General features: G+C 41.2%; 1 protein-coding gene across 8 annotated transcripts in view; it reads left to right on the forward strand.

Annotated features, from left to right (window-relative positions):
• The first annotated feature begins 192 nt into the window (after positions 1–192).
• The window catches only part of RBM20 (RNA binding motif protein 20), a 107,819-nt gene continuing 82,572 nt past the window's right edge, over positions 193–25,439 (forward strand). For 3 of the 8 annotated variants that reach the window (XM_087768183.1, XM_087768184.1, XM_087768185.1), the window contains exon 1: positions 193–381. In XM_087768183.1, the coding sequence (XP_087624309.1) occupies positions 239–381 (143 nt within the window). In that variant the 5' untranslated portion in view covers positions 193–238. Of the gene's footprint in view, positions 382–7,256; positions 7,355–23,715; positions 23,859–25,439 lie in introns of those variants that run through there. The other 5 variants (XM_087768191.1, XM_087768186.1, XM_087768194.1 and 2 more) reach the window with 5 other exon arrangements.

Consider the following 25,439-nt stretch of genomic DNA (forward strand, 5'->3'; position numbering starts at 1 on the left):
CCCCGGCCGGTAGCGGCTGCCCTCCCGCAGGGCGGGCGCAGCCGCAGGGGGTTGCCTGTCCCGCCGTCGCCAGCCCGGCCGCAGCCCGGCGGGGGGGGGCGGCGGGGGGAGCGCGGTTGCCTCCAGGGCCGGTGCTCTGCCCCCTCCTCCCTCCCTCCCGCCCTCCCGCCTTCCCTCCCGCCGCCGCGGCGCAGGGCTGCGCGGCCGCCCGCGCCTCCCGCCGCAGGGGCCTCCCCGCATGGTCCCCGCCGCTGCCATGAGCCAGGCCCCGGCCCCCCGCGGCGCTGACCCGCCGGAGAGCGATGCCCGCAGCGGGGCCCCCAGCCGGGGCCCCGGCCGAGGGATGCCGCCGCCGCCCAGCCTGCCCCAGCTCCTCCACAAGTAAGAGCCGCCCCGCGTTCCGCCGGGCCGGGAGGGCGGGCGGGCGGGCGCGGGTCGCTCTCCCTCCCCGGCGGCGGTTCCCCCCATGCCCTCCCCCGCGCCCAGACTGACAGCCCGGAGGGCGGCCCGGCCCCGGCCCCGGGCGAGCGGTGCCCCGCGGGGCTGAGCCGCGCCTCCGCCGCCCGGCGCAGGGGCCGTCCCCGCTGATGCGGGGCGCGTACCCCCCCGAGGACCGGCACCGGTCCCGCTGCCCAGCAGAAGTTTTCTGCCCGAAAAGCCGCTCCTGTCGGTTTTCCCGGGGCTCGCCCCGCCACCGCGTTTCCTCCAGCCGAGAGGGTCCGCGCCGCCCGGAGCTCGGTCGGGAAAGCTCCCCTTCGCCTTTCCGCGGTCGCTGCCCCACAGCCGCTGCCCCGCTGGCGGGCTGAGGCGTCTCCTCGCCAGGCCTGGGGCGAGGGGGCTCCTCTTGTGCCAGAAGCGGTCGCATCTCTGCAAAACTGTCACAGGAAAAAGTAGCCTGTGCCTGCGTGGAAGGCTTATGAACGAGGGCAACGATGCGAATGGCATTTTGCTGTTTCGTTTTCCATCCGGAAAGAAAGAGAGGGAAAAAGTATTTTTGCCACATAGATGCAGTGGTGTGAGCGATACTTTTCGGGCTAAATGAGAAGCTTGAAGACAAACCGAATGCTCCGTAGTTCGCATGTGAAGCATGAGTAACACAGAAGTTGATCTGTGCCGATTCAAGATGGTTGCGTGCACTGAATCTGATTTTTCTCAAGTTGTAACGTGTTAAAAGAGATAGGGGCTTTTAACAGAGCAGTAAATCTACAACGAGCGCCCAGTTACGGAGCTGATAGAATTGCCTTATATTACTTTAAGATTTACTGCTTGAATTGACGAGCAGGACACTGGGCGCTGTGCAGCGGCGTAGGTTGAGAAACGCTTGTGACATTATGTCCCAGGCCACCGACTGGACTGAGCCTGTGTCCGGCCATCAAGCAAAGCGCCGGTATGACAAAGCACTGTTGAGCTGCGCCGGCCTCGCAGCTGGGCTTGCGCTGCTTTCCTGCAGCAGCCCCTCTCGGAGAGGCGCTGGCTTAGGCATCTCCTCTATCCCTTTGTCAACAAAACCCAACAACGTAACTAACCGAGCAAACGCTTTCACTTCTCTCACTTGTATTTGCAAAATACATGCGTGCACATATATAAATATATATGTGCGTGTATGCTTTAGCGTTACAGCAAACTTGGAGTATGAACCTTATTTTAAGTTGTTAATCGTGTTATCTTTTATAAATATGTATGAAACCGGACTTCTAAAGTTGCTGTGGCACGTGGCCCGTAAATTTCTTGATGCTTTGTTTTCTTTTTGTCTGTTTGCTTTTAAGTCGTGTTTTGTAACTTAATCATGAAAACGTTAACCGTTCTTGTTACCCATGTTTTTATTCCTAATTGGAAATATAGACTTGGGAGTTTGCATTGAAACCGAAACATTAATGGTGGCTTCCTAAGTCCGCTGGGCAGCTGCAGTGCTACACGTGAATTATTGTGCAACCAGAAGGTAATTTGCACTTACTCAAAATCAGTCTTAAATTTTAAACTATGGTCTCTAAAGATGTCCCTTATTTTTTCACGTTTATCAAGACTTTATGTGGACGTGTATTGCAAGTCAGATAGGTGAAGCTGTCGAGACTGCTTTATGATTGTATTTCTAATGCGGCGCATGTTATGTACAAAGGCATCGCGGTCTTGCCGGTCATGCCTGCTAGCAAATTATAGGTAGGGCAACTTGAAATGGTTTCCTTTCGAGCCTATCTTTAATGGAAGGAGAGAGGTGCCATGTTCTGACCGTTCTTTGTCATGGTAATGCGATGCAGAATGGCAAATATCGAACGTCTCCATCTATGGTCCTGCAACTTGATCATACAGTTTTGCAACCATGCGGCATAATTTGGTGTGCGCCTCTGTGTTTACCTGATAATTAATGAACCTCCACCCTGCCTTTAATTGGAAACACAGGCAAATTTTATTTTGGTTTACTGATAATAACTTGGTGTTTTGCAATCTGAATTGGGTATTCAGTGATTGTTAGCAAGTGAGATGTTAGGGAATATCTTAAATTGCTCCTCTGAATTTATTTCTAATATGCTAGAACAGGTGTTATGACTGGCAAAATAAGATGGAAAGGAAAGCAGTGATTCTTCTACAAAATGAAGTCGCGGTTTCATTACTAGGAAAGAAAACGTTGACCTCTTTTCCCAAGCATTTTGATTTTCTTGACTTTTTTTTTTTTAACAGTTGCCATCTTTTTGCTTTGCGAGCTGCAGTAAACAAGCGTGCAATTTTAGAGTGCTAATTCAGAGCGGTGTAGGTCAGAATATTGTGTGGTGTTTAACTGGACCTCCCTGTTTCAACACCTCTATTTTTCCTTTTGCTGTTTCAACATAAAAAGCTCTCTGGATTCCTTCTTTCTTCCCCCCAGTACTTTTGTTAGAAATTTTTACAGGTGTTAGGTGAAGACCAACATAATTTTAAAAAATGACCTCCTACGTGGGCAACTGATAAATTTTCACTGTGAACGCTGAGCATTGAACAAGGATTAAAATTTAGCAAAACCGGAGATCTGAATTGTTTTTGGTAGCAGCTACATTGGCTGAACTCGTGCAACGCAGGTAGCATGTACCACGTTCTTCAAATGTGTCTCTGTTTTAACGTTTATAATGTAATTTTAATATTAAAATATAACCGAATCCCTAGTTTGAAATTCCTTGCTGATAGTACCCAAATACAGTAAGATATAATTTGAAATATGCTGTTTACATGTTGTATTTTTCCCCTGAGTGACAACGTCATTTCAGTTGATAATAAAGGTCCAATCGTAAGATTTACAGGGCAGTTAAAGCTTTCTATGTGCACAGGTTGTTGTGATGTTTGATGGGAAAATACTTCTAATTTTCCAAAAGTAAAAGCCTTATTGCAGTCAAAGCCCTTAAGTTGTAGAGCTGAGAACGAAAAGCTGGTGGGGAAGGGAAACCTGAATTTACACATTCTGGAGGATGACTTACAAAACCGTACGCTTGCATATGAAATAAAGCAGAAGACTGCGAAGAAGGACGGTGGTGATGGTGTTGGTTAGTGTTCAGAACCGGTTTCTGGTGCGGTTGTGGGGAAGGAGTGGAAATGCAGGGTAGGGCCTGTAGCACCAGCAAGCGAAACACGTGTGGGAAATCTCTGAAGAGACCTCAAATACCTGTTCTGCACAAGAAAGGTTTTAATACGTTTTTGGAACTGCTGGTTGTTGGTTTGTTCCCCCCCCGCCTTTAGGTAAGTCTGCTCTTATGAGAAGATTTTTATTTATAATTTGGAGGTGGTATTGCAAAATGTAATTTTTAGATGACAGCCCAGTGTGTGACAAATTTTAGCACCTGCTGTTAGATTGGCTGGAGTGCCTAAGCAGCATGAGAGAGTGGAGAGTCCTATTAATAATTCCAGGTGTGTGATTCATTGCAGTCTGATGGAGCAACTAGCTGGAAATAACTGAGAGAAAGGACCGAATGGTGGCTGTGGGCTAAGTATAAAGATGTTGCACAAAGAGTGCTTTCTGTGAAACTTCTCACTTAAAACATGCCGCAAGTAAACTCCATAATTATAGGAGACCTAATTGTATTGAAATGCAATCTCTTTGTATGTTTTAGTGGCTGGTTGCATGCTTTCGGTTCTAATGATTTGTCATGGGTAATATCTGTCCAGTGGAAATGGAGCGGTTTTTAACTCCCTGTGCTGATATAAGAGCATACATTTGTTTTACAAATTGAATAAAGACGTCTTAAAACAATGGGGGGAAAGACCAAGTTAATATTTTTTTTCCTAAGGGGTTGTGCCCTGGAGATTTTGAGCTCCTCTGGAAGGAAGATGGAATTTCCAACATCTGCGCCCGAGTCGTCATCAGTTTGTGCCAGTTCTGGGGGCAGACAGGAGTAAGCAGGCTGGTGCTGAATGCTTTGAGTCCTTGATTTCCTATAGCAGCAAGGAGGAAACTTGTTGGGAAAAACAACCTCCAACTTTTTTTTTTTTTTTTAAGCTTGAACCCGTTATGTTTAAGCATGTGATTTTGATTTTTTTCCTCATGTGTTTATTTTGTGTAAAGTGTGGGGTTTTCTTTTTCTTTTTTCTTTCTCTTTTTTTTTCCCAACTCAAAGTCTCTCAGGAGAGATAAAATATGAAATGTACTCCCATTATATACATTAGTCATGGCAAATAGTTTGGCATACATGGCAAAGGCTAAACTGATACTTAACAAGGGGACATTAGGAGAAACACTGGTTTTACTGTTTCTCTTCTTACTGTTAGTGATCCAGGCTTTCCATATTTATTTGCCTTTTAAAGTACATCTCCAAAATCTGAGTTGCTTCCCTACCCGACAGAGCCCTGAAAACTCATCGAGTTTGTGTTGTAACAACTGTAACGGCCCTGAATGGACATGAAAACAAACCAGAAAGTGCTGTAGCTGCCTTAGCTGAGAAGCCTTACCAAAACAAGGGAGCACAGGAGCTGAAAAAGCAGACTTCATGATGTGGGACTCGCCAGATAATGTGGGAACTAAACCCACGTTATTAAACAACTCCTTGTGTTTCCCATTCATCGTCTCTGTGTGTTACGGAACACACATTTTAAGTCCTGATTTTAATGTCAGGTGAGGTCTAAGGAGAGTGTGTGCGTGGCGGGACAGGGGCACCTGGGGGTGCTTCACTTTAAGTTTAGTTGCTTACAAAAAGTAGCATCAGCGATGATAACTTCAAGTCAAGTAATTAAAATTTCTCTTTTCTCTTAACATTTCCTTTTCTTAACATTTCTCATTTAAAATACTTTTTTTTTTTTTTAATGGAAACCAAAGACGCCTCCTGTGTATCAGGTGTGACCCAAAGCTTAAAGCTGAATTAATCATATGGATATTCTCTGTTTTAAACAAAAATTATCAAAAGTGTGCGTTTCTTTGTCTTGAAATCTTTTGGGTTTGTATTTTCTGTTTGTTTTGGTTTTTTTTTAAAACTCTTATTTAAAACCCAACAGCTTACTGGGAGAAAAGCACGATAAAATTGAATTTAAGGCTTGAAGAGAGAGCCTTCAAAGTACAGAAGTACAGAAGTACAAAGTGGAAAGGGGTCAGAAAAAAGAATTTAGAATAAATGCCTTGCATGCAAACTTCTCCATGTAATCTGGCTTATATTATCTATTATCAATCAATTCTTAGTTGCTCAGAAATGTCAAAATTCTTTCACATATTTTAGTGGAGAGAGAGATAACAGCAGTGATATCAACTTTAGTAAAGAGTTAAATAATACGTACTTTATAAGAAGGAATGTAATAAGTGGGTTTTGGACCATGACACATGGCGATGACTGTAACTAAGTTGCCTGGATGTTGCTCTTTTATTGGAAATGTAATGCTACTGTTCCCATCAATGGGAAGACTGGGAAATGTGTTCTTTCAGTTTTCCTCTTAATTCAACCCTTGTCCATTCAAAGCTGCGTGCATCTAACAGTGAGTTGTTACGTGTGACCTGCTGAGCTACTGCTACTTCGTGGCGATGATGCAAAAATCTTTCTGACCCCATTTGGAGGCAAGGAAAATGGAGATGGGTAAAAACCTCAACACCTTTTAGTTCTGATCCTTTCTGGGGGCTGTCAAAATGGGAGGAACTAGATCTTCAAAGGTATAGTTATACTTCATAGAGGACTGCAGAAATTTATTTAGGAGGGTAAAAAATTGATTGTTTGCATGAAATAATAATTTTAGTCACTTTAAAATACTCCTTCAAATATAATCTGCTTTTTCTTCGCTTTCAAGAGTAAGCTGTCTTGATTTTTTTTTTTTTTTTAATTCAAACAAACTCCTTTGATCTGATTTGCAGCTAGGCACTTTATCAGACTGACTTTATTCCCCTGAATATACTCACCCCTTTTTCCCCCCTCTTCATCCTTTGTAACATTTTATAGTTGATTTAAGGATGTAATCGCTCTGTTAGCCTCTGCCCCTCTATGTCCAGCTGCTTTCTCTTTGTCACACTAATGACCCGTCACAGTGAAGCTGTCACTTGACACACTGGGTGAAGCCAGAAAACCTGCCCCTTTGGGTTTTAGGAACGTTTAATATCTGTCCTGGCCTGACAACTCAAGCCTAGCCTGTTTTACAAATGCGTCTTGCCTATTCAGAAAAAATGCCAAATAAAAGCATTGGGTATTCCGTTGCAGGAAGGGGGCAAAGGCCTGTTTTCTCAAAGGATCAGTACTTATGAGTGCATAGGCAATTATTTTGTGGCAGGCTTACTGCATTTGTGTGTGTGTACGTACACTTGTGAAATGTGAGTTTAACTGATATGAATGTACCGCAAGCTGCGTATTTATCTCATGCATCTGAGGAACCACAGGGAAGGTGGGTTTGTTGTTAGTTTTCCGCATGTCCATGTTTGGGAGATGAGCTGCACGGGCAGTCAGCGGGACTGGGGTGGAGTTGCACTGTGTGGCTGTTGTGCTGAATGATGCTGTTCAGATTTGTCCTCCATCATCTCCGTTGTTTAAAGACATGCAGGTGTCTCACCAGCCTTTGCAGAATTCTCCAAAGATGCCATGAGCCCTGCCTGACTCTGGGGGTGATGGGAATCTGTAGCTATACTAGTTGTGAAGTGTAGTCCCTCTCCTGCATGGTTTTAACCCTAAAGCCTGTGTTACATGAAATGTTAATGATGGTGGTTGCTTTAAGAGGGATGGGGTGATATTCTGCTTCATCACTTCTGGATATACTTCTTACTAGGAAAAGACAGGGACAGGATAGAGAAGTGTTGAACTCTTGTTCCCTTGGGTAAAGTCTTCTGCCGGCCAGGATGGACAGAGAAGATGGTATTATGGGCAGGTTATGAGCAAGCTCCCTGGCTGACTTTTGATCACCTGGACCCTTCCCTGGCTTATGGGCTTTTGAGGTACCAAAAGCATCTGATGTTATCTAGTCTTAGCTTTCCTCAACTTGCCATAAATCTTGTGATTTTCTGTACAGTAGGCTGAAGAGTATTAGAATTCAGGCAATGTAAAATGTCTTAAATTTGGTACTGTCAAAAGCTACAGTTTTACGTGTTGTGGCTTTTTTCCTGGAGGGGGGAGATGTGTGAGTTGATGGTGTCTGTGAGCCAGGGCTGCTTCTCTGGAAATGTGCAGGAGTTGCTCTTGCATTTTTACTTACGTTTGAATCTTTGTTTTAAGAAATAGACTTTAAGTACTTCTGCAATAAGTGGCTTGATGGCTGACATTTCCTTTACTGAGGTAACAAATACTCTTCCGTGGCTTTTGCATGTTTTATAGTTGAAAAGCAGCAGTAAATTGGCCACAGTCTGTTTCTGCAGTAAGAAACATTATTTCCCTCTCTGCTGATTAACAGGATCTCTTCTTACAGGAAGATGTGCTAAGTAATTTTATGAGGTTGATGACACATACAGTTCATTACACTGACCAACTTCTATTGTTCTCTTTTTGGCCTTAGTTTTAAAAAAAAAAACTGTAAAATAAAATTAGAAAATACTTATTGAGAACATAATGCTTTAATAATGTCTTTTTCACCCTGCTTTCTACTCTGCCTGGAACCAGAGTGAGAGCAGATTAACTTCTGGTACAGGGAAGTTTGCGCCAGTCCGTGCAGAGCTGTGCATAGCTATGTGTGTTTGCATGGTTTGCAGTCTGGATGCCACTCAGAGATTTTTCTCTGCTCCCCCCCATAAAATTCGTTGTCAGAGATTATGCACAATTCAGACTGAGGATGAGATTTGGAGAAAAGATGACTCTTGTCTCCTAAAACTGTAGAGAGAAATATTAGCAAACTAGGGTGAGATTTTTTTCAGCCCTAGGCTCTTCTTATCTTCCAAACTCTTCCATTAACACATCTTAACATTCACACCCCTGCTATCCATGTGCTCTGCGCCATCCATTTGTGCCCCACTCATGGCACATTCTTGTAAGGTCACCTACAGCTTTCCACCGGCCTGCCAACCGACAACCAAACATTGGGCTCTTTTCTTTATTTACCGCTTCATTCAAGGTCACTATTCTCTCCTGTAGCAACACCTTCTCCTCATGCTGCAGGCAGGGCTTGCACTTTTGCCGGCATCTTTCTGTTGACTCTCTGAGATGACCCAAGGAGTTTGCCTCGGGTTACTCTGACATGCATTACGCTTAGGAGAATGTCACTGATGTGTCGAGAGGTGAACAGGTTTGTAAGTAATACAGAAGAGTAGTGGTTGACGGGGATGGTGTTTATAGATACCTCTGTTGGCAGCATGGACAAACAGGTTCATAGGTAAAGTGGTGTAAGCAAAAGAATAAAAGTTCTGTGGTACATGAATCCAAGTCAACTCTTGTATTTTCTCTACTGTTTTGGATGTTATTTGAACATACCTTCCTTTTCCAGCTCCTGGAGAAGTGAAAAGTACTAACTAACTACCTCAAATTTGACAATAAAAAATTAAGTTAATCACATACCAGTGTATCTTTGATAGATCAGACTTCTAAAAGACAAGGGATCATTACTGTTCAACCTAGGTTTTGTTGGTTTTCTGCATTGCAAAGTATTAAAGGATTGAATTTCCTTAAAAAAAAAAAAAGGAGTAAAACTGAAATTTGCAAGGGCTAGAAGTGATTTAGTCATTTTGTTTAGATAGTTAAAGTATATCTGTGCAGAGTAAATCAACATACCTTATATATTACATAAATATGTTAGGTGGCCAAGCCAGTTTGCTTGTCATCGGTGTTTAAGACTTAAATTCCTGTTTGGATATAGTGTATAGACTATGAGACGGATCTTGCAAAGCCTTATTCATACACATGAGGATTATTTATGTGTGTAAGACTTTGGAGGATCAGATCCTATCATCTAAGTCTGCAAGGCTTCATGATTCTTTACTGTTATTTTTTTTTTGCCAGGTCAGTAAGAATTTTGCACAGAAATGTTAAGAATGGTAGCTGCTGATAGGAGAGACCTAATACAGCAGAAGCCAAAGAAAATAATAGAGAGTTACCTTGTGTTCCAGCATCAAAACTTCTCTTTTAAAAAAGAGCATGGAGCTATGTGGGGAAGAGTATGGATCCCTGCTCCTTTGTGCTTCTTAATAGCATATTAATGGTCTGGCATGTTTTAAAACCAATATTCTGGAGTGTTAAAGCCTCACTAGCTATAGGGATTTGTAGAGTCCCAGTTTGTAGGTGGAGAGGGTACAAAGAGCCCATCAGCTCCTCGGCACAACGCGGCACTTACAGGTGGCCATCACGGCTGTCTTCCACTTTGTGCCAAGCATTTGAGAGAAAAAAGGCAGTGTCTTACATCTCTCATCTAAGCTGGCTACTTGCCTTGTTTGCTGTGTAAGTTCTCAGGATTTTTTTTTTTCTTACATTTGCTGCCGTTTTTTAATGTAATAACATAAAAATAACAGATACAATTTTCTGGTATTATTTTACAAATAAAAAAAATTATTTCATAAATTTTATGAAGATCCCATTTTATCCTAATCCATATGGCAAGGACATAAAATATCAGCAACTAAGATTACTTTCTGGATTGCTGGCATAATTTATGGGGGGAATCTGTTGTAAACTGCACAGCAGCCGTTTACAAACAACATACTTTTCTGTACAACATACTGTCTCTTACTGTGCGTTTTGGCAGTACTTGGCACTGGTTTGTTTGTAATCTCCTCCTGCCCCTTAGAATATAAGACCCTTTTACACAATGATACACACAGAAGAGAGACTCCCCCCGCATTTCTTATTGATCTGTTTAGTATGATAGATTTTTCTTTTGTGTGTCCTCCTTTGAAGAATTAAAACCTACTGTTTTGCTTTGGCACTTCTATAATTTCAAGCTGTATTATGGGAAAGTTGGTAGCAGTGTTCCAAAGCCGAGGACTTGATTGGCAAGTTTTAGCTGTGAGTAAATTTTCACAGCTGATCCATAAATCCCCGACAGACCATTAGGAGCTTCAGAGCGGCTCTGGCAAGCTCCCCTACAATAATTGTAGTTTTAAGTTTGTTATATTTAGTTTTCTCAGCTCTTAGCTGGATGCCAGGGGGACCTCACTAGAAGCAAACCAGCTCAATATCTCCTTTCCCCTCCAAGTCGTCAGTTTGTACAAATAGCACAGCGTGGGAGGAGCGCTTGCTGGTTGACTCCCAGTGGACAAGGCAGAGACCGTCCAAGGGTGTGACTTGTGACAAATGGACCCCAGATCTGGGATTAGACATTTCAGTAATTTGAGGAGACTTGGAGTACATCACTTCTCGCCCCCCGCCTCCAGCCCCTGCTCTTAAGAAATAACAGAATCATCAAGGGAGGCAGAAAGAATGCTTCTTCGAGCTTAAACATGACAGGGTTGCATATAACTCTGTGAGACAGAAAGACCACTTAATTTAAATTTCCTGAGGTAATTGTACTTATTTATCTGTAGCGAGGCTGGCAGAGTGACCAGCTTTTAGGAGTGACCACTACTCTAAGAACAGAACTGCCTGGGTGGCAGCGGTGAGAGCAGCAGGCATTTCTTTTGGGTGCCAGGGTTTGATGGTAACGATGTTGCTGGAGCAGGTGGAAGCCTGGCTTCGAGACCACATCCCCTTGAGGCTCATTGCTTTGTACGCATGTAGTAAAACCAGTGACTATACTGCATCTTTGATAAGCCCTGGAGAATGCTTCTTACCTACTAGGGCCCCACCTGGCAGCCGAACAAAGCCAGAGGAGAGGGTCCCATCGTTCCCCTGGATGTGGATCCTGCTGGATGGGCTCTGGTAGCAAACTCAGACTTGGCTGCTTGTCTGAGCAATTAATGAATGTTTTGTACGTTTCCTTCTGAAATCTGAACTGCTTTGCCAAGGATGTACTTGCCACTTGGTGGAGTCTGGTGTATTACCTTGCTGAAGGCACAAGGGGACTGTGTAGAAGGAAGGGCTGTGTCTGCATGGTAAACTCTTCCAAGGGGATATTTTTTCCCTTTCTAGAAGAGGTAAAGATAAATTGAATCTCTTTAGCCTCTGCTACACAAAACCAGCCTCTCATACCTATAACCCATGAAAGATTTCTTTACACAGGAGGGTGACAGAGAAGCATTATCTGAACTGTTTATGAAAAGGAAAGGAAGAAGAATTGGTGGTGGTCTTTTAATTGAATTTTAAAATTTTTTTTTTTTAGAGCAAGAAAAGTAGAAATTTCATTCATATTAAAAGCTCCCTTGAACAAAAATTCCTTCATGTTAAAATTTTAATTTAGGAGGGTCAGAAGCTTTGTTGATTAGGGTCTTGTTAGGATAAGGATAGAGTAAGTAACTATAAATAGTGATACAGTGAGTGATGATCTCACCCTACAAACTTTGTGTTGAACTTAAGCAGGAGAAGGTAAAAATATCAGCTGACAAACTTCTTGTAAGGAGGCATCTTTGATTAAAATAGAGGGTTCTTCAGTAAAAGAAAGAGAATTGGTCATCTCTTTAATCCTTAGTTTTAAGTGCTTTAACTTCATTTAATGCAAGAAGTCAAGTGGAAGATGTCATTCCTGTGGTGGGGAGAGAGTGCTGCTGATGCCTGGGCCAGTTTTGGTATCTGACACTTAAACTAGAAATGCTAGGAGCGATAAGAGTAAATGAGCTAATTACACGTGTACAAATGAAATGCAGAGCATGCTTCAGCTGGAAGAAAAGACGATGCCCTTCATCTGTATCTCGTAATGGAGAAAAGTTTTCACAACTATATGGAACTTCTAACATGAATTGGGATTGGGGTAGGATTGTGGAAAAAAATTAAAAATGCAAACCGGTTTTAAGATTAAAAACAAAAGATATCAGGTACGTGGGTGTAAGCAAACTATGTACAGCTTCCTAGGTTCGCCTGCGTAAGTGTTGTGCTCTGCTTTATTTCCTCAAGAACTGAATGGATGGGAAGCAGGTCACTAAGAGGACAGTGTGGACCTCCTATGCTTTTGGCCAAACAGTTCACTAAGATAGTGGGCTATGGATAAGAAAGGCAGGGCATCCTCACCTAATAATTGCTGACCAGCAGGATGTTAATGCAAACTTGCACTAACTCGCATTTCATCTCCCTGGCAAATAAAATTTGCAAGTGCTTATTCACAGAAGTAGCTGGAGTGAATCAGTGGCCAGTATTTACACATAGAAGTTTACAGATGGAGCCTCAGATGAATTGAAAGCTAAACATAAGAGGGGGTGGATGAATCTAGCGTCTTACTGCTGATTGTTGCTCTAAAATACAAGCAAGGGAATGCAATTGTGGAAGATGAGGGGGGAGTTTTCACCGCAGGGTTAACTCAGATTCCTCCCTATATTTCAACCATTGCCATCTATCAAGCAAAATTAGTCTTAGTTAAAAAGGTGCTTTTGAGACAGTTGAGGATTTTGGGGAGAATCTGGCCTTCGCTTGGATAGCTGTCACTTTGGGAACAATGTCTTAGAAAAATAATCTGCATGCTGGTTTATCCTCCATTTCCACCATTCCCTGAAGAACAGAAAAGTTGTCCATGAGTTGCTATTGACCAGGAAGGGTTTCAGCCCTGCCCCAGGGCAAGAGTTTGCCAGACTGAAGCAGTGTTGGATGGGCCGGGACCTGCTGTGTGGAAGGTTGTATTTGGGTTAGATTAATCAGAGATAGGTCAGGAAGGTGAAGTGGGTGAGAGGCGTACCCAGAAGAAGAACTGGTCTGTCTTTATGCGGGGAAAAGCCTGTCTGCTTCTCCCCAGCTTTTTCGGGAGAGCCTAGGCTGTATGCTGGCATTACATCAAACAACTTTTCTTTTTACCTTTTTTTTTCCTTTCTGCAATGTAATCTTGGTCTAGCTGGTATCAACGTTTTCTTTTCCAGCTATTAATTAAAATGAGAAAGAAGTTAAACTTATCTCAAGGTGCAAACTCAGCCGTTTGCTTTTTCCTCTTCATGAGAGAAAAAGTGCATATTTACAGCTTTAGTAATTGCAAGAGGTGACTGATGGGAAAACTAAATAAGTGTCTTTTCCTGTGTGGATGTTATTTACCTGTGAAGTGGCCGGGGCAGTCGGGAGGTTCTCCAGCGTGTGTGTATGTCTTCGAGAGTACAAGCGATTTGAAGAAACAAACCAGAACTTTTTCCTGATTGAAAGGGTGCCTAGACTTATCTAGGGCTACAGCAGGTTATTAATAGTACATACTGCATTTCCTTTGCATAAAAATACGAAGGGCACTTTGCTGAGAAAAAATCCTGCTGTGCCTTTCTGTCTTTGGGACCAGCTCATCACCCAGCTAAAATTAAAAGGTGAAGTCAGGCAGTTCTTGCTCTCTATTTTTAAACTGCTTCAGCATATGAATGTGAGTGTGAAATCTTTCTTTAGGCCTCTCTTAACTTAATTACCTACTTATTCAAAATATTCTCTTCTCAAATTGCTGATCTATAATTATATTCATCTCTTCTGTGGACACACTTTAGCTACTCGATGTTTGTTTAATTAGTTTTATGCTTAATTTGTAGTTCCGCAGTTATTTACAGTGATGGAAGCCTCGTGGTAAGTGTTTAAAATCTGTTTTGATCTGTTAAAAAATTAGCAAGTAGATGATGTTTTTGTATATGTGTTCCATGTTTTTCTTCCAGAAAATATTGTGAAGAAGCACTGTTTAAAAAAAAACACAAGTAAAAAGAATCCAAACAAATAATTTTCATTTGATCTTAATAATAGAAAATGATGTAGTAACCCAAAATGTTTTGTTACACTTCTTTTCTTCAGATCTTTTGTTCTGTGCAAGCTTATTCCTACTTTATTTTGTTTATACACCTTTTCTTTTGTTTGGGTGGAAGGGGTGATGCGGTCCCAGCACAAGAGGTGCAGTGGAACTGCTTATAAAGCATAGATTTGTCCTGCTTTTCTCCTGATTTGGATATACTGAATTCTTCTTCCTGCATTCAGTGAATCTGTGAAAAATCTCTGTCAGCCACCTTTGAAATTAAATTGACTCCTCTTTGCTCGCATAGAGAAATAATGCTTTCTAGTCTTAGTTTCAGCCTGCAGAGGGTGTGCTTTCCTCCTTCAAACCATCATCGCCTGGCCAGAGCCCGTAACACACTGTCCAGTTAGCACTGTGCTGAGAAGCCAGCATTGCACCCAGAGCTATGAAGGAAAAAAGGTGTCTGTCCGTCTCTGTCCCCTGTGATATCTGTCCCTCGATTTCTTTGACTAGCAGCTATTTGAAGCACAGGCTGTGGGACTCCTTCCCAACTGACCCCTTTCGCAGTGAAAGGGACACTCCTGAGAGCATACAGTGTTTCTTTGCATCCTCTTTTGGGACTGGCTATTGATCCTAAACATAGTACAAAATGGAGATACGTGCTCTTTCCTTCTCAGTGTTTTCCTGGTTCCTTTGCTTTTGTCAGTGGGAGCAGCTGTGGTGTTGGAGATCTTGGGAGAGCCTTCCCTGCAGTTTCCCGTGTCTCGTCAAGGAGTCGTCAGGCTCCACTGTGCTGGGTCGTTTGTGTTTTGTCAGGTACCTGAAGCTGGGTGAGGTGGTAAGTTTTGAAAGGCATTTCCTTCAGCATCCACATACTCCTGGAGTGTGCATATGGGAGTTTCTATGTAGTCCCACCTTTGACAGCTAAATGAGTACACTGCCTGCTGCAAACCGCCTTTAGGGTGGCTGGTACCTGGGGACGGCAATAAGTGTGGTTACACCTCCCCAGGCAAATCCCACGTGCTGTTGATCTGACTGGTATACTTCCACATACCTCCCTCTCCCACTTCCCAGAAATACCAAAGATTTCATAAGCTTGGGTGTTAGATGACAGCGCATTTGTATTGCTGGTGAGAAACATGTTGCTATTCATGGTGTTTAGTGGCAGTATAGTTAGATAGCTAGACGGTGATGTTAAGTAACACAAACCTGGAGCCGCAGTCTTTTGGACACATCTTCCCATGCCAATCTTGGTGCTTGGAACAGTTTGCCCATTAATTTGTTCCAAGCTTCCACCCCCTCCCTGCCCTCTCCAGAAAACCCTTGGCAAACCATCGCTTCTGTAAATCCTCCTGCCTTGGCTGGCTGCTGCCTCTGTTCATGCTGTGCTGTCCTCTTGCCCATTTTTGACTTCAGATTGAAAATTTGTCAGCACAGAGATTTATGTGAGCATTTTACGTCTCATAAAGAAATACACAGACCACTTATTCTTTCAGAAATGAAAAGTTGCGTTTTAAGACTGAAATATGGACACGATGTCCACCTATACAATGGGGTTTTTATAAGGCTAGTTATATGCATAATTTTATTTTCTCCAACTGGAGACTGTAGTCCAATATTAGAAATGTTATACTAAGAGTACCCGCAGAACTTCTGCTGCTGTCATCTTTGCATCTTCTGCTGCTGCTTAGCTTTCAAAACTGATTTTTTTTTGGTGTTTGTTTTTGTAAATGAACATAGTTATTGTGCATTAGTGAAGCACATGCTTGACGAAAGCATCTTGACAAAATCAGTGGGTTTTAATGGTGTTAACATACCTCTCTGCTTGAAATGGAGCCTGAAGAATTTGTTCTCTGGAATCTTACATTATGTTTTGGCCATTGGAAATGAAGCACCTGACAGCATTAAGCTATCAGAACGATTTCCAGTCATGGGCAAGCAGCCATTATGTATATGTTGATCCACAGTAGGAGATTTGGACAGCTTTTGATTTACTAGCGCTCATCTGTTCAATATAAGCTGGAGATCTGCAGAGGAGTTACCTTTAAAATGATCAAAAAGCACTGATAGGGAAAGGGGAATTTTATGGGTATGATGCAAATCTAGTGGAATTGCTAATTGTACTTCTAGATAATCTTAAAAGTGCATTTCTCAAGGTGGCCGAAGGAACTATTTTGTAATTACTATGCCTGTTTAAAAATATATTACGAGCTTTGTCTCATTTAAAGCAGACACTTTAAATTCTCTTATGTCCTTTTCAATAGATTGGATTAAATAACTGAAGAACTAGAAACTATATCTGGCTTGAGCACTTACACATTTGTTTGAATGCTGTAGAGTTTACACGAACAGATTTATTAGCTGAGCTAAACATATGGTTTTAAAACTAGACTATAAAAACTCTTTATGTTTTCTTCATATTGTGGCTTTAAATAATTTTAATAGTAGACTTTATTTGAAGAATTTGAAGCATCCTCATTTTTATTTCCAAAAACGGTACATGAAATGTATTTATTTAAGTGGGTAATAAAACTAAAGAGCCAGGTCATAAAGTGGTGTTCACTAAAGCGTACAAAAATAATACAAAGATTCCTGTCACGTAATCTGATAACAAAGCCAGAGGAAATAACTTTCTTGTGTAGCGTATCACGCAGGTGGAATAGAAAATGTCTCAACATTCGTAATAAATATGTATGTAATCTATCAACATTTTTATGTGCACATGTTTTTTGGGGGGTGTGGGTGTGTGCGTTTGTGCACTTACATACAATTTTATTTTTTTAAGGAGCTCCTATTTTAGAGGCCATTCACAATTTCAGCTATTAATATTGCTAACCTTTCCCAACATATAAATACTCCATTGTGGTCTCCCACGCAGCTGTTGTGTCCTCCAAAAAGACCTGTGCTCATTTAACCAGGGAATTGTGTAAAAACAGCGTTAGGATGATGACGTATAGGATAAACCATATTGTCCAAAAGGTCCATTGCTTTCTTACCCCATTTCTGGGGCAGTCTGGGTCAAAGCATTGATGAGATGGAAACTGTCTTTATATTTTCAAGATGTGATTTTAAAACCAGACAGACCTGAAGTGTTCCGAATTCCCCCTAATGCTTTGACTTTTCTGTCAGTTGAGATTTCAGATTATTGCATGGCCTGTGGCACAATGTAACTTTTACAGCAACTTCTGTAAGGTACTCCTTCTACAGGTTTTACCACATTTGTAATAAATTTGTGATGAGGTTAGCCTGACCTGATTGTTGGAGGGTTGGGGATTGTGGAAGAGTTCAGCTGTTGAGAACGTTGTATGAGCATGGCTTTGTGTAATGTGTGTGTATATGTATACATATATACACATATACACATCTATAAATATGCTTTCTTGTGCTGTGGATAGTAACCCGGTTGCATATCTCTTTAGGTATACTGAAGTCTTGAAAATAAAATGGGAATGGCTGCCTGGGAAAGCCAGTCCAGAGCTTTAATTTGCTGAGCTCTCTGCAGGTTGCCCTGTCAATGGCTTGGCTTTGTCTTCCTGGAACAAAATGTCTCAAGGAGCATGGTGGGATGTGTCAGCCCAGGGCTATCTGTAAAGGGGATCCACTGTGAAACTAAACCTCTGTGTGTTGTTGACCCATGTTGGCTTTCAGCCATGGAGCAAGTTTCACAGAAATGGATCTAAGTGCTGTTGTATAAACTTTGCTTTGCATGTCAGAAGTGGTGCTAGTCCCTTGCTGGCAAGGAGCATGTCTGGCTTCTCTTGCAGCACGAGTGAGCCCTGCAGCACACGCATCATGGGCCAGAAATAACATAGGATGCTGGGCATTCCTGATGGGAAAAGTGGGCAATACTAAAGGCAACTGTGACTATACAAAACACAACGTTGGGCGGCTGAGTTGCTCTCCGGTGCATTCTTTGGGCAGCATTTCTCTTCAGCAGCTGACCATGAGCAGTCACGTCTGCCCCTGCCAGCACAGGGATAACCTATAGCCCAGGAATAACCTATAGCCCCTGTGGCTGCAGTGGCTCTGCCTGCTGCCAGCCTGTCCCACCCACTCACTGAGCTGTTTGGGGCAGTGACCTTAAACTTCTGTGTTGCTCTCAAGTGCCATCACACTTTTGAATCTCGCTGCATACCAAAACCAAGTTGCTAACTAGTCACTGGGGAATCTTCAAATTACCTTGCTCGTCCTGGAGAGCTGTATCCCAGAATGGTTTCCCTGAGCTAACTAATCCACTGCAAGAATGGATATAGCAAGATAATTTATCAATGGAGATTTGCATTGGTATATAAATGGTTAAGGAAATAAGCTGAAATTCAAATTTGTACTTAGATATGGTTTTTATTTAAAACAATATCCTACTTAGGATTTCAGTAACATGTTTTACATATCACTCTTCAGATGCTCTTTCTGGAGCTCAAACAGTTACATTATAAATGAAGAACGGATTCAGGAGGCTTCACAGTACTAGTGATTATCTTGTAATGTTTTCCAGATGGCAGAACATGATGTAATCCATACTGCCCAGTTCGTTTCACTGCGCTGTATACTCTGTCATACCCAATAAGTAACCACGAGACTTTAAGAAGCTCATCAGGCTGTTATGACGATAGCTGGTTAATCCAAATGTTCTTTATTACGTTATGAAAACTGCAGATTAACAAATCACTTGTTGGCGAATGCAGGAAGATTGATTGCTACTCAAAGCTCTGCGAGAACTAGATATGCAACTCGGATTAGTTTAGCTCAAGCTTCACTTTGGTGAATGAATTCCATTTTCCTCAGGGCTATGAAGTAGTTTACATCTGTTCAATTGTAAATTTCTCTAGCAGCACTGGGTAATTTTGATTCCTGTTCTTTGGAGAAGTGATGGAAATGTTTATTTGTTGTTGTTTGCATTGATCTGAAATAAAACCACAGCACTAGCATCACTGGTTGTGTGGGCATGGTGGCTAAGGTCAAATTAATTGCAGCTTGCAGTTGCTCATAATTCTGCCAGTGTTCGTGCAATAATGTTGTTTACTAACTGGTGCTTTTATTAGGCTGACAGACCATCATTTGAATGGCAAACCCATCAACTTTAAGTAGGCACTTAGCTTAGGATTTTCTCAGCATTAATTGAAGGCGCCAGGGGTACTGCGTTGGGACAGGTGCAGGCTTGCTGTGCAGAGGCAGGATTTGAGGAGTACAGGGGGAACGAAAGCCCCCTGTGCATCCTGGCATTCAGCTGTGTGGGGTTTCTCACTTGAACCCACATCCAAGAAGTCTTCAAGGGAGGCTAGGGCTGGGGTGGGAGGTTTCAGACTACTGGCAGTTATGCTGTAGAGTGGGTTTTGTAGGCACTTCTTTAGGCTATCCGACCCTTTGGTTAAGCCCAGAAAAATGTGATGGAGAGAACAACAACAAGAGAGACATAAATACCTGGTATTAACTAACTTCTGGAAAGGAGGAGAAAATTTCCTGAAGTGGGTTTAGTATCTTTTGATTGCCTCATCACCCATGGAGCAGCTGCCCGTAGGTTGCCATTGGTAGGACCCAGATCGCTGGGCTGGTTGATCTGATCTGGCAGGGCACTTTCTGCCCTGTCTGTATGCATTCAGGCAAGGAGGGTTGGAACAGGAGCCAAGAAACACTGGAAAGAAGAGCAGTTTCCAACACAACTGTCATTTTGCTGGCTGTGCCGTGTTTTCTTGTGTTGCTGTTTTACCCAGTGACTTCCTCATCTGGTTTTTATCATGCATGGTATTGCTTGGCTGGTAGCTGTTTTTATTTTTCCTTTATTATGTCTCTGGGGAATTCCACAGTTCAGTGTCAAAACATCCCCTCGTAGGGGAGGAGAGAAAGAGGAGAGGTTTACATGATGCCCTTGTCTCGTTTTACGGTTTCCTGATGATCTTCGGTTTGCCTGCTTGTAGGGAGCATTTTTTGTTCATAGTCACTCAGTCCGGGCTTGTTCATTGACTCAAGCTGTCTTTGCTCACTGCGGTATTGCTGGTGATGAATGTGCTTTGCCATTCTGATTTCTACGGCTTGCCCTGTGAAACAGAATTAATGACAGTGGCTTTTGGAAATTGAAGAGTAGCAGAGAGCTAATTAAATTTTTCATTAAACAGTCCTTTGAGTCCAGGGAAAGGGCTGTGATGCTTAGTTTTACACAACGTCTTTGCCTCTTTCTCTGCATCTTTTGCGAAGAGTGTGTGGAAAATGGGCTCACCAGTGAAATAGGGGCTGGGAGAGGGGACAGAGGAGGGGAAACAGTCCTGAAAAGATGGTGTTTTCATGCCCTTCTTCCACAGCCCTTCTCCCTTTCCTCCCCCACTCCTCAGCAACTTTTCCTTCAGGTTTTCTCCCACGCAAAATCTTTCGAGTCTTCCTAATGCCCTGTCATGTCCCGATCTGCCAGATCCCTAGTTTCTCCTCTATCAATTCTTCTTTGGTTTTAACTTTTTTGTGTAAGAATCGGCTGCTTCTTCCTCAAAAGTTAAACCTTGTGTATAAAGTACAAAGAAGAAATATCCATTGCTTTTTCCTGTTTGCAAGAAACACCATAGAGAATCACAGCAGATTTGACACCCAGAAAGGTTTTTGCTCAGAAATCCAGCCCACTGGCTTGGTTTAAGATGGTGGGAATGAAAATTCAGCATTTGTTTGTGTGAGAGAGGCCAGAGATTTTCAAAGTTGATAGAAAGAGAAAACTTCATGTTCTGGAAATGTAACATTTATCAAAGGCCTGAAAATGCTCTAGTAACAGCGGCTTTCTACCGCTACAGGGTCTCTACTCCAAAAAAATTTGACTTTGTTGATGGAGGAGGGAGTGACTGTAAAAGACATTACCTTCCTGGGGAGGAGCAGGGAGCCCTTTCCTGTATTTTAAAGAGACTATAAAACGAGTTGAAATCCTGCCTCGAAGGATTTTTTGGCGTGCAGAGCACTGCTGTAAGCGTAGATTTTGTGTTGGCTCAGTGCACAGACTGCAGGTCTCATAGCTGTAAGCGCAAAAGGTCAGGATTGCATTTAGCCCATAACTATCAACTCTGTGATACACTATTAGTCATAGAAACCTGAGAAATTTGTTAAGATATTCTGAGTTTGATTTTGATATATTGGGACAGCTTTTAAAATTCCATCACAGTTTAAAGTGGTACTGCCAGTAGGAAAGTCAGTTGATTGAAATACAGTGTTTTTAAAAGATTTTACTCCTCTTACCCTTTTTTTGAATTTACAGTCATCTTCTAATTTTAAGAGAAAAAAGTTATCTGCAAGCGTAAAAGCTGTCTGTCTAGCAGTAAATTCTTTATGCATAATATGGTTAAAATACTTTCTCGTAACTTTTCAGTTGCAGGAATAGTACAAGATCATTTTAGCAGCAATAGGTTAAAAAATTATTCAGATATAAGTGAGATTTTTTTTAATGTTGCAAATGTTCCTTTAAAATTCTTAATTACATTTTTCTTCCCACCTCAGCCCCCAATTTCTAATTCCAATTAGGCAATTTTTTTTTTAATCAGTAGTACGGTACTGTATTTTGTTGTTTTTTCCTAGGAGCTGTGTTTATCTAAAACAGCTATGTCAAACCGTAACTTTTATAGGAAAGCTACAGAGCAAACCATAAACCACTTCTCCTGCAGAAATAATTTATTTTAGCCTTTAAACGTCAGGTTGTACATATTAACCTTGCCTTTCTTCTGTTTAAAAGTGGAGGTTTTTGTGAAGCAGTCATGTGGTGTGGTCTGTTCAGTCTTTTGTTCTACTTGCAGAAAAAAGAATAATTTTTGCAGAAATCATAGAACAGGATATCAAACTGTATTGCTCATTTTTTCCCCACTGATAATAGATAAGATCAAACTGATAACCATCCAGAAGTCTTGTTCTATGCAGAGACTCTTTTGAGTAGGTTAGGGGGGAGTGATGGGCCACTGCAGTGTGGATGGGACAAGCAAAGGATAATCACTCATGTTTATCCATCAGTCAACAATAACATACTGTAGCACATCAGACAATTTTGCTGTAATTAAATATTTTCTATTTAGATACATTAAACAAAATAGTGTCTCATTTGTTCATATTATAGCTCATTACTGCTTACCATATCAGTATATTTCTGCTCTTGTAGGCGATTGCAAAAATGTACCATTCTTGTGCTTATTCTCTAGATATGTTGAGCACAGAAATTTAAATCTTTAGCTCAAGAAGCTATTAGTTTCTGAGAGATACTGGCTTATTCTTATTTTAAATTGTTTCACATTCTTGTATATATATATGTGGTGCAGAAGGAAAATACATGGTTTTGTCTGTATCCCATCAAGAGGATTGCGTGTTATTGAAAAAACCCTCTTCCAAAAGCAGGAGTTTATTTTTCTGGCAAAGGAAGTCCCTTTGGGGTTAGAATCATATAATGTGAAAGCTATTTAGGCATGTCTGAATCTCCATGGTGCTATTTTAATTATTTTTCAGAGCACATATAGGAAAAACCTTGAGAATATCTTTACATTCAATGATTTCTTTTTTTTTTTTTTAGTCAGGCTTGGAAATAACTCATTTATTTAAATTTGTGAATACAAATCCTTTAAATAAGAGGGAGTGTACATTCAGGAACAAATTTCATGGAATAATGCTAATTTCATCTGGTTTAGTAGGGATTTTTGTCCTGTTCCATATGCTGATACTTTGTCAAATGTGGCTGGTTAAGTACTACCGAATAGTACCTGTCCTTTGAGTTACTATATACAGATGATTTTCCCCCTTGATTTAATGAAATTTTTGTTCTCTCTGCATCTGTTCAGTACCATAGAGTGCCACTATACCAGGACGTTTTGAAACTCAAATATTAATTATTTTCTAAAGCTTTCTGTTAAATATCAAGGTTATTGGTAGAATTTTCTTTTAGTAAAAATTCTGAGTAAAATGCAAATGGAAGTTTTTTTTTTTTCTTGTACAATTTTAAAAATCATCCTTCAATACTTCTTATAGTGAAAATGTCTTTATGCAACAATGTGATCTAGTCACAATGCAGAATTCCTAAACTATTACAACTTTGGAAGGTGTTTTTAAAACTTGGTTTCTGGTCTTGAATTTAAAAAACGTTATAGAAATGTATGTTATTTTGAAAAAATCTATCAGTACTCAGTTTATAGAATCTAGAATATACTATTTTAAAATAAAAGCCAAGATTTTCCTTAAAAAAAAAAAGAAAAGGTTTCTCATGCAAGACAGCCTTGCAATGGAAAAAGCTTTGTTCTGCTGTTTTGCAAAGAAATCTGCATGTCTCGGCTAAAAAGCACACCACCTTTTTATTAATTAAATTGCATATCTCGGGAATTTATTTATTTAATTTTGTTTTGAAATTATAAAACCCTGTGATGGAGAAAGTGTGGGTCCAATACCTGCCTATTCGAAACAGATCAAATGATTTGATTAGTAATTGGTAACATCTAGTGGAACCTGGCAGATGATCTTGCTGCCAATGCATTTACTTGATCGTTAATCTACAAACTATAACATAAGGTTAACTTACAGGCTGTCCTGGCCTTAAGTTCTGTTTCAAGGACCCTGTTCCCTTTCAAAAGATGAACTTTCCACAGGCCAGTGCTTATCTGCCTGGCTTCCCGGCTGACTGAGATTTAAGCTATACGGGCTTGGACAACGCATGCAGTTGAACCTTGCTAACTTATGTGAGTGCTCAGCAAGAACATGGGAAATTACTGAATTTTTATCAGTAAGAGGAAAAGCTCAAAAGCAAAGATAATGAATCAGAAAAGGTAGTGTATTCATTTAACTTGATGATATTGGTTTGTTATAATTACTTCGAATAACATTTAATAGTTAACGATGTTTCTTTCCTAGGTCCATAAAAAGGAAGCGAACGTAGGGTATCTTACTGCTGTGTGTGGCTATTCAGTCTTTCGTTAGAAGCATTTGTGCCTCCAATGTGTAACATTATTGTGTTGATTAGCAAAGGCAGATGAAGGTCTATGTGTCTTGGTTTTAATTCTTATTGTGAATGGGATGGTGGTGGCGTTTGTAAAGAAGACATCTACTTCTATTGAAAGCATAATGCACAGACACAAGAGAAAGGACTTCAAGGTAGGATTTATTTTTCTTAATTGTTCCTATTGCCCTTGACAAACACGCTTTTTCTCAAACGTGCTTCAGAGTTGTTGTTCCCAAATGACTTACAGCAGATAGGGATGCCGTTATATGAAGTGCTTAATGTGGTTTGCAAAACAACTAACAATGAGATAACTGTGGAAATGTTCTCTGCTGCTTTCAGATGCAGACGGTCTATTTTTGACCTGGAGACCAATATCAAGCCCTGGATTTTGTCAGGTCAGGGGGTGGGCACCGAAGACCTTATCTCTTTTTCCCTTTGTTGACAACATATCCTTATCCTTCCTGGGTCCTGGGGTGACTGCTTGATAGTGCTGGTATTTCAAACACCTAGAAAGGAGAAGTCACGAACTTCTTTTTCTATTTTTAAGGATGCTTGTTAAAGTTGCTAGCAAGGCTCAGTGAGCCGCAGGGGTGCGGGATGAGACTGGGGGAGAACACTGCTAATGAGCCCAGAAAGCCATAGAAAAGCATGCTGCCTTCAGCAGTGCTTTGCGAAACAGAGATGTATTAAAAGCATCAATTAGTGTTACATAAGCATAAACAATTTGCAAGTATTAAATATTTTATACACGTCTTCATTTATTTATTTATTGTTTTTATTTAATAGGTGTACTTTAAGGAAAAGTGTCTTTCTGGTGCATTTGGGAAATTTTTAATTAAACAGTTAAATTTTTGTTTGTTTTAAAGGAGGACCACTGGAATTACATAGTGTTATTTAAGAAAAAGTCATTTATCTGCATTTTTTTTTTAAGATTTACTGTTAGATAAGCAGTGAAAACTCAATTATACCCCTTCATAAAGGTAAGGAATTGAAGGAAGCTTCAAAATAGCGACTAGAAGGAGCACATCAAATTCTATGCAAACCATTAGAACAAGTGAAGGAGTGCTTGGTCTGTGTTGGAGGCTGGTAGTAGCTAGATTCACTCACGTTATGTTAAATGAATTTTTTTGTTTAACCATTTAGTGTCTTGGCTCGACATTGCTCCCCTGCCCCAAATTCTTGGACCCTGCAGTGTTGAAAGCGCAAAACAGTTTAACTACAGAGTTACTACTCTGTCTCTGCTTGTGGGGTTAATAATAAAGAATTACATAACTAAGAAACTATGTTCTAATTGGCTTTATTTATATTGGGATTTAAAACTAGAACAAAATAATGTAAACAAACTGTAACTCTGTGAAAATTTAAGAAATCTGCAGCTATAAATAATGCACAGTTTTCCGAAAGAAAT

The sequence above is a fragment of the Nipponia nippon genome, unplaced genomic scaffold (genome assembly GCF_047370975.1).
Source record: "Nipponia nippon isolate SJK-2023a ecotype South Korea unplaced genomic scaffold, ASM4737097v1 scaffold_3, whole genome shotgun sequence".
Lineage (NCBI taxonomy): Eukaryota > Metazoa > Chordata > Aves > Pelecaniformes > Threskiornithidae > Nipponia > Nipponia nippon.